The 13,012-nt window shown below is 47.6% G+C and overlaps 4 protein-coding genes across 4 annotated transcripts; 3 read left to right on the forward strand and 1 right to left on the reverse strand.

The window, feature by feature from the left end:
- Positions 1-946: 946 nt before the first annotated feature.
- On the forward strand, positions 947-2,108 carry HD556DRAFT_1335087 (HotDog domain-containing protein). The gene is made up of 5 exons (XM_041301865.1): positions 947-1,381; positions 1,433-1,490; positions 1,544-1,645; positions 1,697-1,766; positions 1,821-2,108. Exons 1-5 carry the CDS (start codon positions 1,015-1,017, stop codon positions 1,896-1,898), a joined length of 675 nt encoding a protein of 224 aa, XP_041165302.1. The 5' UTR covers positions 947-1,014; the 3' UTR covers positions 1,899-2,108.
- Positions 2,109-3,664: 1,556 nt separating this feature from the next.
- On the reverse strand, positions 3,665-6,704 carry HD556DRAFT_1335098 (MATE efflux family protein). The gene is made up of 16 exons (XM_041301866.1): positions 6,399-6,704; positions 5,867-6,334; positions 5,598-5,815; positions 5,520-5,545; positions 5,326-5,465; positions 5,255-5,274; positions 5,138-5,209; positions 4,893-5,084; positions 4,787-4,828; positions 4,716-4,728; positions 4,567-4,665; positions 4,422-4,517; positions 4,316-4,371; positions 4,145-4,251; positions 4,067-4,092; positions 3,665-4,013 (listed from the first exon to the last, which is right to left on the reverse strand). The coding sequence occupies exons 1-16, from the start codon at positions 6,497-6,499 to the stop codon at positions 3,785-3,787; spliced, it is 1,905 nt and encodes a 634-aa protein (XP_041165303.1). The 5' UTR covers positions 6,500-6,704; the 3' UTR covers positions 3,665-3,784.
- Positions 6,705-6,842: 138 nt separating this feature from the next.
- Positions 6,843-8,911, forward strand: HD556DRAFT_1438148 (uncharacterized protein; the record flags this gene model as incomplete). Its single annotated transcript, XM_041305810.1, has 9 exons — positions 6,843-7,087; positions 7,141-7,329; positions 7,384-7,665; positions 7,738-7,862; positions 7,919-7,938; positions 7,993-8,041; positions 8,092-8,313; positions 8,366-8,684; positions 8,743-8,911. The coding sequence occupies 9 exons, from the start codon at positions 6,843-6,845 to the stop codon at positions 8,909-8,911; spliced, it is 1,620 nt and encodes a 539-aa protein (XP_041165304.1).
- Positions 8,912-10,079: 1,168 nt separating this feature from the next.
- Positions 10,080-11,062, forward strand: HD556DRAFT_799769 (uncharacterized protein). Its single transcript, XM_041311666.1, has one exon. The coding sequence runs from the start codon at positions 10,273-10,275 to the stop codon at positions 10,888-10,890; it is 618 nt and encodes a 205-aa protein (XP_041165305.1). The 5' UTR covers positions 10,080-10,272; the 3' UTR covers positions 10,891-11,062.
- Positions 11,063-13,012: the final 1,950 nt, after the last annotated feature.

The raw sequence follows: 13,012 nt of genomic DNA on the forward strand, positions 1-13,012 counted from the left end.
AGTCTGCACTTTGTATTTCAGGTAGCCAATTACAAACATAATCGTGTACTGGAGCGACCATGTCTCACTAAGCCAGTGGCAACCGAAGAGAGTCGGAGTCGGAGGATACCCCTGCCATTTGCGATGAAAGGAATTCGAAGCTGTGAACCGGGGGATGTTGACGTGAGGATGACTGACCATAGAATACCGGGCTCCCTCGAAGAAGCCTGAGGTCCCTAGGGTCTCCTGCCAGTGAGGATCTCGACCATCATTGAACCTGCATTCTCTGGAGTACCCGTTTAGTACCCTGACTCCTGTAGTTGGTCTACATCTATCGATGCTGCGGATCTTGAGGACAGCCTTGGTGAATTGGTCCGAAAAAAATGTCCAGGAGTCAAGCAAGTGATTCACACGTTCTTTCTTTCAACTGTTTTCCGCCGGGTCTCACAGTCTTCGTCACCTCAACGTGGCCGCATCTTCAACTTGGGAATTCGCTATGTGGATCCCCCAGAATTAGGAAGTTGAAGACGAACATGTACACAGCTACCAGCTATTTTGATAATTTTCCAAAAGTTCTCGTGACGGTGTCTTGCAAATTGCTGTTTTTTGCTGTAAACTGAGCTGAGACTCTGGACCATCAATGAAATCTGGAGGGTACCCTATCCATCAGTACGTACATATAATTTCGCCAATGACTTGACCCAGTGATGGTGGCCCAACTCTCGGATTCACAGGAAACTCACTGCCGCATCCCTGGTTGCACTCCAATTCAAACTCACGTGGATTACGAGATCTTCCACACTTAGCGTGTTACTCAACCTGGTACGGAGATCTGAGAACTGCCAACAACCAGTTCAAAGCCGCATCAAGAAGTTTGCTCAAAACATGCCTAGATCTCATTACGCCAGCAAAACTAATTTAAATATAGCCGAGCGAAAGTCTTGATGTGGGTCAAGCCATTCGATAAATATCGGGTCCTCGTTTGCCAAGGTGTGCCAATCCGTTCAACTAACCGTGTCTCTGTTAAGTCGAATCATGTCTTCTAGACCATCTCCCGTTTACGCCAGTCCCTCTCCTACTTATGAGTCATATACCCCTTCCTCTTCTTCATCCTCTTCCATCTACGGCGGCACATCCTCATACCCACCACCGCGCAAGGTATGGGTAGACCCCAAGAACTTGGCCAACTGTGGGGATGCATCTCAGATACAGGGCAATGTATCCCCCTACGTTAAGCAACTCATCCTCAACACGTTCATTGCATACGGGGCTGGTGACGAGCACTGTTTTGGTCATTCCGTTGCCAAGGCAGTGAAGTTCATCGACATCAGTGCCCACGAAAGCCACGAAAAACAAGGTCGTATGGAGGCAACGACTATTGCAGAGATTATTGTTTCAAAAAGTACGTTAACGTGCACGAGGCACATTTAGGGAGTACTCATAAGTCGCCTAGGCATGCTGAATGGCGCGGGAATGCTCCATGGAGGTTGTCTGGCGTTTTTGATCGACAAGTCAGTACGAAGTGATTTGATGCTTTTTGGGATGTTCTGACAGACTACCATAGCTGCTGTAGCACTCCATTGGTGGCTCTGGGACTGATACAAAACATTAATGGAGTGGGAGTCACTCAGTCGATGAACATCATCTTCCACTCCCCTGGATCAGTGTACGTTGGTGTGACCAATTCTCATCGGTACCCACTCACTCTTATCACTAGTGGGTCGTGTTTGCGTATCATCAGCACTTCAATCGCTATGGGCGGCCGCATTATGAGCGCTCGATGCGAGGTTTGTTTTCTTGGACAATTAATTGACGATTGATTAATGAGTTTCTCTGCTTAGGTCATTAACAAAAAAACAGGCAGTGTAGTCGCTTCAGCATATCTCAACAAAATGCAACCCGCCATTTCAAAACTCTGATAGTTTTATCTCTTTTCTGTTATCGACTCCTGACAGACACTGTATCGAAAGCAATCTCTCCTCGCATGTACCAAACTAAGTATAATCAATAGGCTTGTATGATCACAGATACTGTATCCATTGGGGTTTTATGGCGGTACATACTTAGACAATCTAGATGTGTTATTTCTGACTAGAATGATGATTTTATGGCTCTAGATAATTTCTTAAAGGTCACTGTCGTCCTTTGCTCAAACTGCTTCAAGATCGGCCGAAAGACCGAAGGTGAATTAGAGACTCAGCCTGCACCGTTAATTACGCGAGCATCCCTGAACTCTCAGGAGTAACCCGATTGAATACCATTCTTGCGGTGAGCGGCTTCCTGACATGGGCCGATCAGAAGCCCCGAAGCGGGTATCTCCGCAACCAAGCCAGGGGACGATGATGTGGGTGGTTCGCGGAGTTTTGCATTATCCTATGATAGCCGTATTGAAGCTCTTGAAACTTCAAGACCCGCCTAGGTTGGCTGGGTCGTGGATATAGGTAGCATCAATCCAGTCCTTCCAATGTCATGTCGTCTTCCATCGGTGGGAACGTTAAGCTTTCTGCTGCGAACATTAGTATAAGATTAGATACTGAAATTGCAGACCGTTGTGCATATTTATATCTCTTCGCTCATCGTGCGATAGTTTTTGGGTAGGGAAGACGAAGACGAAGAGCTTACAGATTATCCTGATCCAGTGATAAGATCTGTGACCGTCGAAGTAGCTCAAGCCGTATTCTTATCGCCGTCGAAGCAACCGATGACGGGATGAGGACGGTAGCCGCCCAGGGTGCCAGTGAAAATACGACTAAAAACTACTCCTCCGATATTCTTCCCAGTATTTTTGGAACAATGTTTGTGTGTGCGGTGTCCGAGGTTTTTGGGTATACCGACGGAAGTAATGACCTCGACACTTGATGAAAATTTAGCGCTAGAAGGTTTAACGGCATCAGGGGAAGCGATTGACGTATTTTAGCAATTTTTTAAGGGGTACTTATACAACCAAGTTTTTGACCTAATCGGTTATCCTCAAATCGTACTAAAAAGGAGTTCTCCGCCACTGATCAGGAAAATCCCATCTTCGAATTGGGGCAGTTTTGCCTGCAGCGTCGCCAACCGCCAGCTTCCGCTGTAAAGAACACCCGTACGACACTGGTGAGAAAGCAGAATTTTACGCTAGAAGGAAAGCAGAAGCGTAGCATCGCAAGACAGCAACCGCCAGCTTCGGCTAGTATAAAAGAACGCATGTACGAGAGCGGTGAGAATACAAAGTGCAAGCGAATCGTGGAGGCAGCTGCTGCGACACAGGAACGCATCGGGTAACCAGAGTTAGTTGTGGAAGGTGAAACAAGTGTTCGGGATTGTCCTGATTTTGAATGTTCGTCACTCAGACCTGATGCAATATGGGGTAGGTCTGGCACGCCGAACTCTACTATTGACCCTTGTTCAACGCAGAGTTTCATTTTGAATGTGCTTCCTCGAGTCACCTATTTCCATTTGATTGACATCCATGAGAAAGTGCGTGAGTGACGTTGCTCCGTTGATCAAACCATCAGGTCACTACCCAGCCCGACTCGGGCGCCAGTAAAAAGGGATGGTGCCTCCACCGAACCGCTCAACACCCAAGTTGACATTCTGACAAGGCTTCGAAAAGAAGCAGTCTCAGGAAGTTGGGTATCAAGGGACGAATCTGGAGAGTCGTCATGTGTTCACACTTGAAAGCACAGCTAGACGAGGCACAGTCTGATAATGAGTTTCCCACAAGGGGATTGAGTTCAAGTAAGCTTCATAAGGTCGTTAAAGACATGAATGGACTGCACTACGCCACCTCCTGGCCAATATGCGTCATCAACTAGCTCACCAATCATTGCACCAGATGTTCAGAGTCCGCATCGCGGCACTTCTTGTCTACAGCAAGGCGCTCAGCTACTTTCTCCACTTCCCTCTTCCAATCCGTTCTAATGCAGAGCCAAATGCCAAGAGTTGACGAATAAAGTAGAGCAACGGTGAGACCACCCCAAAGCCCTGCCAGTTGCATGTCTTGCTTGAAGGCAAGCCACAATCCAAGGGGAATCCCAATGACGTAGTAGGCGCTGAAGAACGCATAAGTAGACATCGAACCAAATGAGTGGATTTGACAATTTACCTAAGATTGAGTAGAGCCCCAGTGAACTGATAAGGACCGGTCAGCCAGATGACCACCGTAGAATGGCAGAGCGCGTACCTGTTTGCCTCTAGCTCTCAGTATTCCTGATGTGATAGCGCATGCAAAGTCAGGCACTTGGAACAAAGCCGCTAATGGCAGGATAGATGCCACAAGTCTCACGACCTCTGTGTCAAAGTGAGCCATACGGTGAGTGGGTGTAACTTTTGCTATCGTGGTATTCGGACACACCGGTATCGTCGTTGAATAAATAACCCCATGACTTGCGGAAAACCAACAAAACGACACTGGCAAGGTCTCAAAAAGCAGCGTTGAAGGCAAGTGAAGTAAAACAAACCTAAAGAATCCTGCTGCTACAGCAGAGAGAAGAATAGCTGTATTCGCGGAAACTCCAGCACGCTTTGCATTCTTTTCACCAAGAAGATTTCCGACACTGGTTTCAGTTAGAAACAATATGCCACCCGCACAGAACAGGAACGAACCGGACAGAGGTCGCAATACCCAAAGAAAATGCGGCTTGAAAAGTGGATGAACAGGTCGATAAAAGAACTGATTGGGTTGCCAACGCTGTTGGCCCAAGTCTATATACAGAACGTCGGTTAATTCGATCATGCAGGAACGTAACACTTACAAGCTAGCAGCAACTGTGAGATCGAGATTCAGCGTGTTTTCTCCCGACGACAACCAAGGAAAAGTACGTACGCCCGACTAGTTCCCACGACCACCACTCTGAAGCAACCTGACCTACATTGGAGATAAGTAGTTTCGAATGAGCTTGGGAACGTCCAATATTGCCTCAGCTACTCACCAACGCCACCTAACCCAAGCTGAACAAGAAGACCTAAGGAAGTAAAGGACCGCCGTGACAGTGGATGCCAGGCAGTCTTCTCAACAAAGAAAATGCCGTAGATAACAGAGGCTATCGACACAAGATTGTAGGAAATCGATGACGCTATCGGGGCGCCAATGAAACCTAATCTGATTGGTTCCGGACCCCATACTACAGCGAACGCGTAAGTGTGAGATGATCAAACTCTGATCGTCAAAACACACCCAGCAGATAATTCAAAACCACGTTAATAGGTGCCACCGACATGATGATACGAGTCGGCACAGCGAAGAGACCTTGACGGGAATTAATGGTGAGCATCGAGCTACAGACCTACATACCTTGGGACTGGAAATATCGGCTAACGTGCCAATTAGGACGATGGTTTAAAAGTGAAGGAAGCCAAGCTTACCGGGAAATGCAGTTGAATGCATAGGCCGGCAGACCTAACGAGGCCCATTTCAAGTAAATACCAGCAAGCCGCGCAACCTCCGGTTCTTGCCTCAGTAAAAGCAGGACAGGCTCCGCATTAAACCACATAACAAACATAGGCTAATAAGCCGATGATTCAGTGAAAAACACATTCAACGGAATTCGACGACTTACTATAAGTGTAACAGCCACGACAACCGCTTTTAATAACGAATGGTAAGTAGCGAGCATCAAAAAAACAATCATACTCACTCATGCGCTGCGTCCACAGTCCAACAAGGTGCGGTTGATCAGAAGTCCAAGCCCCGGGAAGCATTGTGTCTAAGGTTGAAACAAGACCATGAATAATGCTCAGACCGGTGACATTAGCCGTCATGAACCCAATAGTTGCGGCAGCAAGAGCGACAGTTGAAATATGGCCGATGGAGATCACAGATGACAATATCATGCTGTGCTCAAAAACATGTGTGCTGACGAAAAGGTTTGGGTCAGTTGACAGTACATTTGGTGTATGAACTCACCCAAAGACAGGCAAGGTGTATTTCAACAAGATCCAAAATTCTTCCCAGTACATTTGAGTGGTACTAGGTTCGTGTCCATCACTAGGAAAGTCCACATTCTCCCGAATAAGCGGGATTAATGGCGCCAGGAGGGGTGTGTTCTCAGTTGGCTGAAGGACAGTCGATACTTGGGGAATTATTTTCATGGACGGTTGCGGCGGAAGGATATACGATGCAGGGAAGCTGGTGCGCCTAACCTGCCTCCGTGATGCAAGCAAGCCATCCTCTTCACCATGCTCTTCCTGGTCGTTCCTGATAGAAGAAGCTTCAGGTTCTTCCTGAGCTTCTTGTGAAAGGGGAGCAGCAAAACGAGATAGAATGGCATAATCTTGGGGAAGGGACGATGGTGTCCCGGATATCTGAGATATGTGTGCCATTACTCCAACCTGGTTTGTTGCCAACGTGCAGCTCCGACTCAAACGGAAAAAACTGCTAGACCGAACAATGCACATCAATAAGTATTGCCTGACATTCAATTGGGCTAGTCATTCACCTGTTGAAATGAACTTGACGAATTGTCCAGCGGATGCTCGGTGAAAAGGAGACCAAAGATAACGGGGAAAAGTGAAGAATTAAATCCAAAAAGTATCTCATTTATGATCGATCAAATTATTATGTATTGGCATAACTAAGACATGTCAGGTGTGCTGTCATGTGATCGTTACTCCACCGCGGGCCAGTTGTTTTTCTGATGCGCAGCTTCCCTGAAAGGATTGCGTTAATGTTTACTGTACGACTCACCTGGACATAGAACTCAAACCATAATATTATGTATTAATGAAATCGCAGAAGATGTTGAAGAATCATACAATGATGAGTGTATGTATATTTGGCTTTCATTTCCGATCATTCCCGATCACGTGACAGGGCGCGTCTAGACGCGTCTGATTCAACTTGGCCTTGGCAAGACCGTTCCACCCCGGTCGGACTTACCAGAATGGCGACAAAAAACTGCGTCCTTTCTAGTACAAGGGTAGTCTATCGTCAAAGTATTCTCCAATCACCCACTCGAAAACGTACCAACTCAGAGGTCCATGACACTTCACAGCCACGGAAAGCGTTTGGCGACCTTGACGACACAGTGGATTCTGACAGTTCAATCGAGATATTCGAGGGTAACCTGTTTTCAGGGAAGAAGAAACTGAAGGGTGCAAAGGACTTGTGTGAGAAGCAACCCAAGCCGTACGCGTCTTATAGCTGGTTATATGCTTTGAATTCAATGTGTCGATACATAGAATTCACCCATTCTTTTTGGCGCAGTCCAGACGTAAAATCGCCCTCACTTCTGCACTGTCTAAATCGAATAGCAAAGTGGAAAATCTCGACGAGAACCTGAGAAGTACAGAATGCGTCGCGCTGCGACCTGATAAAGTACCGAAAAAATCCCTGAATCACACAAACACTATGGAGACCGGAACATCAAGGTCAGTTTCTGATGGTCAACCGCATAGCCGAGTGTAGATCCTTACTAGAGTTAGACGGGGAATTGTTCCGAAGAAAATGGGTAGCGATATCAACAAAACAGAACTACACAACAGTACCAGTATGGCAGTAGCTCGAAGCTCAGGTCCCGGAGGGAGAATGCCCGAATATTACAAAGGAAAAGGTAGTCGAGTTACAGTGTCGAAATCTGAGTCCTTTGCCGAAGCAGCCTCCCAAATGCCAAACTACTCCTACGCGAATTACTGCACCCCCTCGCCCGCCGTTGTCTACACGCGCTGCGAGGATGAAGCCAATAAATTGGTTCAAACACTTGAAAGGTATGTTAAACTGTAACTGTTATTGCAAATGCAGCACCGAAGCGTCCATTGTGATTATGCCTGCTACTATAGTCCCCTTGGATTTGACCTCGAGTGGCGTGTACTCTGGAATTCTGGTGCACAGGAACGACGAACAGCACTGGTACAACTTTGCGACAAATCGACTATCTTGCTGATCCAGGTAAGCCAAATGAAACGTACGTCGTCTCATAGTTATGGTCTGCTGCCGCCTGAATACTTGGTTGTGTGGCAGGGTTTCCGGAAAGGGTCTTGGTAAGCCCAATCAGTTAGTGGTGTCATAGATGCTGTCTATTAATGGCCCGCAAGGAGGTAATTGAGTCGCCAAACGTTGTAAAGACAGGAGCGAACATCCACAGTGCGTAGCTTGAACGTATGGACTGTGATTCACCTGATGCAAACTGGTAGATGATGGCGAAAAATTGTATCGTGACTTTGGGATCACAACCCGAGGACTCGTCGAACTTGGTGCACTTGCACATGTCGCAGATGATACTTTCTCTAGCATGTACAAGCGACGAGTAGTCAGTCTCGCCAAGATGGTTGCTATGTACCTCATGTGCAATTTAGTGAAGAGCAAAGAGCGCACCAGTAATTGGGAGGCAGACCTGAATAATAAGATGGTGCATTGTGAGCTCCCCAACGTGATGTAGGAAAACTTTGACTAATGATACCCATCAAGATGCGGCGAATGATGCGCATGCAGCACTGATGGTGCACCTGAAGCTCCTGAACTTGGCCAAAGCTGGCAACAAGGAACTTGACCCGACCCAGTATACTAGCTCAGTCGATCCACCCAGTCAAAGGGCGGGTAGTATTAAGGTGATATCATCACCTACGCCGCCGGAATTCGATGCGCCATCATTAGCATCAACGCCCCCTCGCCCGCAGTACATGCGGGCTTATAACCTATGGCACCACCGGAATACGCCTCTTGATAAGATGTGCGACATATTGAAGACAGGTGGGCGAGTGGAACCTCTGAAAGAGAGTACGGTGATGTATGTAGTATTATTATTACGTTACATTGTGTTCGATGCTGAATTGTAGCTTGAACAGATCGTACGTGGTGGGTGCCATACAGGCAGATACGTCACTGCCGTTCAATATGAGTAAGCTGCTGGAGCTGGTGAAGATGGAGGCGGGAAGTTGGTCACGACATCGAGCATGGTTAATGGACGCAGAGAGGAGCGGTCGTGGATGTTGTGTGCCGCCGGAATTGGAATAAATTAACAGGCCGTCGGACTTGGGTCTGGACGGGGGCTCTTGCCAGATGCTGAATGCCGCCGACTCAAGGGTTGGAAGGAGGGGTGGCAGCACTGTCACTACTGTCTCCGTGCAGGTGAAAGCGTTGTATGACAGGGATGGCCGCATGGCGGAGTATATATGTGTTGTATGGTACGGGTAGAGAAGGCCGAGGTAACCCACATTGCAGGAACTCAAGAGCAACCGTCCTCCTTCTGCATGGTCTGGCTATGAGAGAGACCTTGGGCTGAACTAATTCCTTCTCGCAAATAGCCTGAAGGTGTACGGTTCACCTGAAAATTATGTAAATAAATTATTTGAATCGAGGAAGAGGAAATTTTGGACGACGCGCACGGACATTACCACAGCATTTTTGTAGCCTGTGGCACTGGCACACACAGGACTTGGCAATCAACTTACAAACTTGTGAGGCGAAAGAGCCACATTATGACTCTCGCTAACAGCGCAGAGGATTCCGAGAATGGACTTGAACTTATGAATAGTATTATAAACACGTTCCATCCACGCGAATGAAGTACTCTAATTTAGGGCGGTTATTTCGATCGCCACGAGACTATTGCATACCAAAATTGCAGACATGAGGGCATCAGCAACACCAAACCATGGTATCTGGAGGCTGAACAATAATCGAGTAGGGTGAGCACTAAAACTAAGCCAGAAATAGTGACATGACAATACTTAGTGGTTGCTTCAAGGCCTATTTCCAACGCACTGACGAATCCAGAACACAGTGGAAGTCAAGACACGATACTCACACAACGTCAGTTAGCGAGTATTATTGATAACTAGTATAGGTTGGTTGAACCTGCAAGGAAAGGGCCATAATTATATTTCAAAATTTATTTGCTCACCAAAATCTTTTCCTGCGGGCTGACGCGCGTCACCGAACAACAAAACAACAAAACTTGTAAGGCTGCCAGTGAAAAGGTGCCAGTGGTTTTGATTGTGATATTCTGCAGGACCCGTCAAATGAAGGCCTGCCAAAACAATGCTAGAAATTGTGCGCTTAGCTACTGAGCAGTTACTACATAGCGGTATCGGGGACTAGGTACAGGTGAAAATATTGAGTGAGTGGATGATAGGACACAGGAGCCGTTAAGTTTTCAAATTCCGTCACTGAGGTCCTAATTTTGTATTCTATTTGAGTCCGAGGCACGAGGACATAGATAGAATTAGGTCTATGTGGCGAAACGGTTCTTTTGGTTTTCCCACCTTCTTGCTTCCTACTACAACGTTAGTACTCGCAACCACTCCGCTCCTAGACTACGCTCTCCGTTCGTCGCATTCTTTCCGTATACCAGAATTTTGATTATTACATCTAAAATGCCGAGGATACGAAACGACCCAAATCTCAACATTTGCCCGGACTACGCATCGGAGGTTTTTGCGAACATCCGCGCTCAGCTAGTCAATGAGAACACGACCGAAGCACAAGCAATGCAATTGCTTCGGAACATCTGGGAAGTGAACAACGACGCAATCAAAGTGCTTTGGCAACAGCAAGTAGATGAGGATAGGGAACGTCAGCAACAGCATCAAAGGATAGACGAAGACGAGCGGGAGCGGCTTGAACAAGTGAGGATTGAGGAAGAGGAAGCGGCGCGCAAAGAAGAGAGGAAAAAGAACAAATACAAATTCATTCCCATTCTCGAGACTGGAATACCAGACGAACCGGCCATCACACCATGTTCTTACGCTCTAAAGAAACTGGACAAAGGCGAGTACGTGGAATTATGGTATTTCACTAACGACGGCTTGGACGAAGCTAGTATAAAGAAGACGATTGATGACGACGCCATGATTCTTTCGACTCTGGCTGATGGCTCCACAGCCTGGGTCTCTTCAGCGTCTACGCGAAGCGCACGTTCGGTGATTAACGACGAAAATTTACCTTTTGAAGAGTTCTGTCAAGCCTGTCCGCGCTTTTTGACGGCAATATAGGAGGCAGATTGGCCGCAAGACAGAGTCCGGATGATGGCTCGGTTCTGGATGAACATTCAAGTTCACAAGTTTCGCTCACTCAGAGACCCCATAGCTCAGAAGTCGCTCCTGGTCTACCAGGCAGAGCAACGGAAACGGTGGCATATCGCAGCAAAGTCCTCTGTCGGACCATATGATCTTTCAGACGTCAATGAGAAGGTTCTCAAAGACACGAGGGACAGAGTATATTGGGATGAGCGCAACAAGAGAGACAACGAACGTGATTACAAGGTCAGGATTCGCTTGAAATGACAAGTAACGATCAAGCTAACCATCTCGTTTTTCCTGTTTTATTTCATTTAAAATCAAAACAAATATGTCAAACCTGCTACACGCCGCATGTTGCACGTCATACATAACTTGCTACACGATGCGCATCGCACATCGCACATTATATGCTGCATGCCACACTATATGCTACATGCTACATGCCTCATGCTACGCATCACATCGCCCGCTGCAGACTGACCAACACGTCAGTTCCTCTTCGAGACATCGTGACTGGAAAGAGCCAACCAAGCGTGCTCATTCACCAGAGCACGCGAGCAAGGCCAAGAAACCATGTCAGGATTTTCGTGCGGGCGCAAGCGGAGGAGTCCTCTCCGCTTGCGCCGTTTGCCTCGGACGAAATCCTCACAGGATTATCGAGTGCAAAGCGTCCAGAACCTGGGACGATGCATTCGAAACTCTTTGCGCACGCATTGGCAAGATCCTCACGATGCGAGACGGCAAGGCCATCTGCAGCGATTGGCAACACGTCAACGGATGCTCAGAGGTCACACACGACCGACGACATTTCTGTTCTGGATGTGGTGCCTCCACTCATGGAGCTCAGACGTGCCCTCGAGCGCAGAGAGCATAAAGCGCTTACCCCGTATGATGCGGAGGTGTGGACTTCGAGGCTGGCATCAGTCGGTCTTTTGGGCAGGTACTCTCACATTCCGGATGGGTTACGTCAAGGCTTTCGTCTCGATATTCCTAGTATTAGAGTCACGCAGATTCCGCCGAACAAGCAATCCATTGTTACATATCAACGAGAATTCCTCACCATTGTGCAAACTGAGCTTAAAAAAGGAAGATATATCGGACCGATGCGAGCAAAAGAAGTCGAAGAACTCATCGGCCCCTTTCAATCGTCTCCCTTCTCCATCATCCCTAAGCCAGGTCGCCCAGGACGCTACCGTATCATTCAGGACTATTCATTTCCTCACATCGTATCCCCGAAGTTTCCCAACGTATCCATCAATTCATACATCAATCCAGACAATTTTCCCAGTACCTGGGGAACTTTCCACGTCACAGCACTTAAAATCAGTCGTCTGCCGCCCGGCTCACAGATCGCCATCAGAGATGTATCAGAAGCTTACCGCACTGTTCCCATACATTCCTCACAATGGCCAGGTTCGGTTGCGCGCATCTCAGATGATCTTTTCTGCATTGACACATGCATGTGTTTCGGTTTGCGACCTTCAGCCGGAGCATACGGTTCTCTTGCCGACGCCGGACTCGATCTATTTCGTTCACGCGGAATTGGTCCCGTATCGAGATGGGTCGATGACCATTTATTCATACGCATTCTCAAACAACACATTGCAGCTTACAACGAGAAACGGAGAGCTTGGCACCGGGACATCATTAGCAGAGGAGAACATCGTGATGGCGGTAGAGTATGGTTTGGCGGCTTCGTTTTCGAAGACGGTACTTTGGAAGAGTTTGAAGAAGATTGTCGTTTTCCGATCGTGGACCTTTCGGAGACGTCATCGAGATCAAGCGATGACGCAAGGTTCTCTTTCAACCTATCGGACATTGACGAATTTTCAGAAGATCTCAACATACCTTGGGAGCTACCCAAAGACAAGCCCTTTGCCTATGTCAACCCATACATTGGGTTCATGTGGAATCTCGCGCAGGATAAGGTCTATCTCGACGAGGAGAAGAAGGCGAAATACTTGGACGCAATCAGAGGCTGGGAGACGCGCGACTCACACGTGCTTAACGACGTACAACAGCTATACAGTAAGCTGCTGCATACCACGCTTGTCGTACCACGAGGGCGCGCTTACCTCACGTCGCTCGAAGCAAT

This window comes from Suillus plorans, assembly GCF_016647745.1.
Source record: "Suillus plorans strain S12 chromosome Unknown HD556scaffold_6, whole genome shotgun sequence".
In the NCBI taxonomy this organism is placed as follows: domain Eukaryota; kingdom Fungi; phylum Basidiomycota; class Agaricomycetes; order Boletales; family Suillaceae; genus Suillus; species Suillus plorans.